General features: G+C 64.5%; 1 protein-coding gene across 1 annotated transcript in view; it reads right to left on the bottom strand.

Annotated features, from left to right (window-relative positions):
- APBA2 (amyloid beta precursor protein binding family A member 2) overlaps positions 1-1,363 on the bottom strand; it is a 17,595-nt gene that overhangs the window by 10,026 nt on the left and 6,206 nt on the right. The window contains exon 4 of the mRNA XM_015569103.1: positions 310-589. Coding sequence (XP_015424589.1) covers positions 310-589 — 280 coding nt within the window. The remainder of the gene's footprint in view (positions 1-309; positions 590-1,363) is intronic.

Raw genomic sequence — 1,363 nt, 5'->3', positions numbered from 1 at the left:
ACACTGAACCTAGAGATGGAACATGGCAAAAGATCCTGGACAGAAACTGGCAACAGAACCTAGAGACAGAACCTAGCGAGAGAACCTGGCTGAAGATCCTAGACACAGAACCTGGCTACAGAACCTGGATAGAACCTGGCAGGAGAACCTCTCTATGCTGATCAACTGAACGCTGCCTCCGTGTCATTCCTCCTTTGCCGACTCCGTCCACACCTTTGGGGACCCCTGGACCTGCTGGGGTTGGACCCCAGCATACCGTGAACTCGAAAGGTATGCGCACCCCTACGTCTTCGCAGAATTGTCACTAACAGCCGAGACACGGAAGCAACCTCAGGGTCAACGGACGAGAGGATGAAAAAGGGGTGACAGCCACACCCCGACACGGGCTCTGCAGCCCACGAGTGACCACATGCGCGGGGACCTCGCCCGGTCCCAGCGCCACCTGCACCCCACAGAGAGCCCTCTCCACAGGCGCTGCAGGAGGCCCCCAAGTCAGCACCACTTGCTTCGCCATCACACACACGACCCGCGAGAAGGTCCAACGTCGCTTACCGGCCACGAAGCTGGGGAAGGATGCCGCCTTCTTTGTCTGTCGGGAGAGACAGGAACAGCTGTGAGCGGGGGTGGGGGTGGGGGGCCAGAACCCAGGCTCAGGGGAGGGAGCAGCCCAGGGAGAGGCCGCACCCTGCCCAGCCCAAGGCGCCAGCTCCAGGGAGCGAGCGGGTCTCCCTCAGGCCCCTGATGGCGGGATGGCACGTGTCATCTACGCCCGAGGGAAGCCTTGCCCCCACCCCCCATCCTCGGAAACGCACGACGGGGGCAAGAGGCGTCGGTGACACGGGACCTCAGTGAGCAGGTCTGCTGGACGGGAGCCCGAGGCCATCCGGCTGGCCGGGGCTCAGTGGTTAGAGTGTCGCCACAGGGTCTCGGGCTCGACCCCGTCAGGGGCGTGTGCCGGGCTGCAGTTCGGTCCCTGGGCCCGTCGGGGTGAGTGTGGGAGGCGACCCATCGATGGTCTCTCACATCGATGTGTGTGTCTCCCCACCCCCCTAAAAATTCCTATTCCGCAGGTGAGGGTTCACAGCCAGAGAGAAAAGGGGTGCACAGCGCCTGCCTGCCATCGTCCCCTCAGCATCAGACTCTCGCCCAAGCCCCATCCCTCAGAAAGGGGGAGGGGCTTGCTCTGGGCCTCGTGGGCCTAACCCCACCCGGCCCCCCCCGAGGCCCTGCACAGGGGACGGCTGCTCGCCTTGTGCACTGGCTGTTGTCAGAGCCGGGCTCTCACCAGGGTCACTTCTCCCCCCGGGGCCATCGGGCGATGCCTGGGGAGGGTGGCTGCTGCCCGGAGGGGGCAGAGACGGGG

This window comes from Myotis davidii, unplaced genomic scaffold, assembly GCF_000327345.1.
Source record: "Myotis davidii unplaced genomic scaffold, ASM32734v1 scaffold164, whole genome shotgun sequence".
In the NCBI taxonomy this organism is placed as follows: Eukaryota; Metazoa; Chordata; class Mammalia; order Chiroptera; family Vespertilionidae; genus Myotis; species Myotis davidii.
The sequence above is the reverse complement of the archived record's forward strand: the minus strand, read 5'-3'. Positions and strand labels throughout refer to the sequence as shown.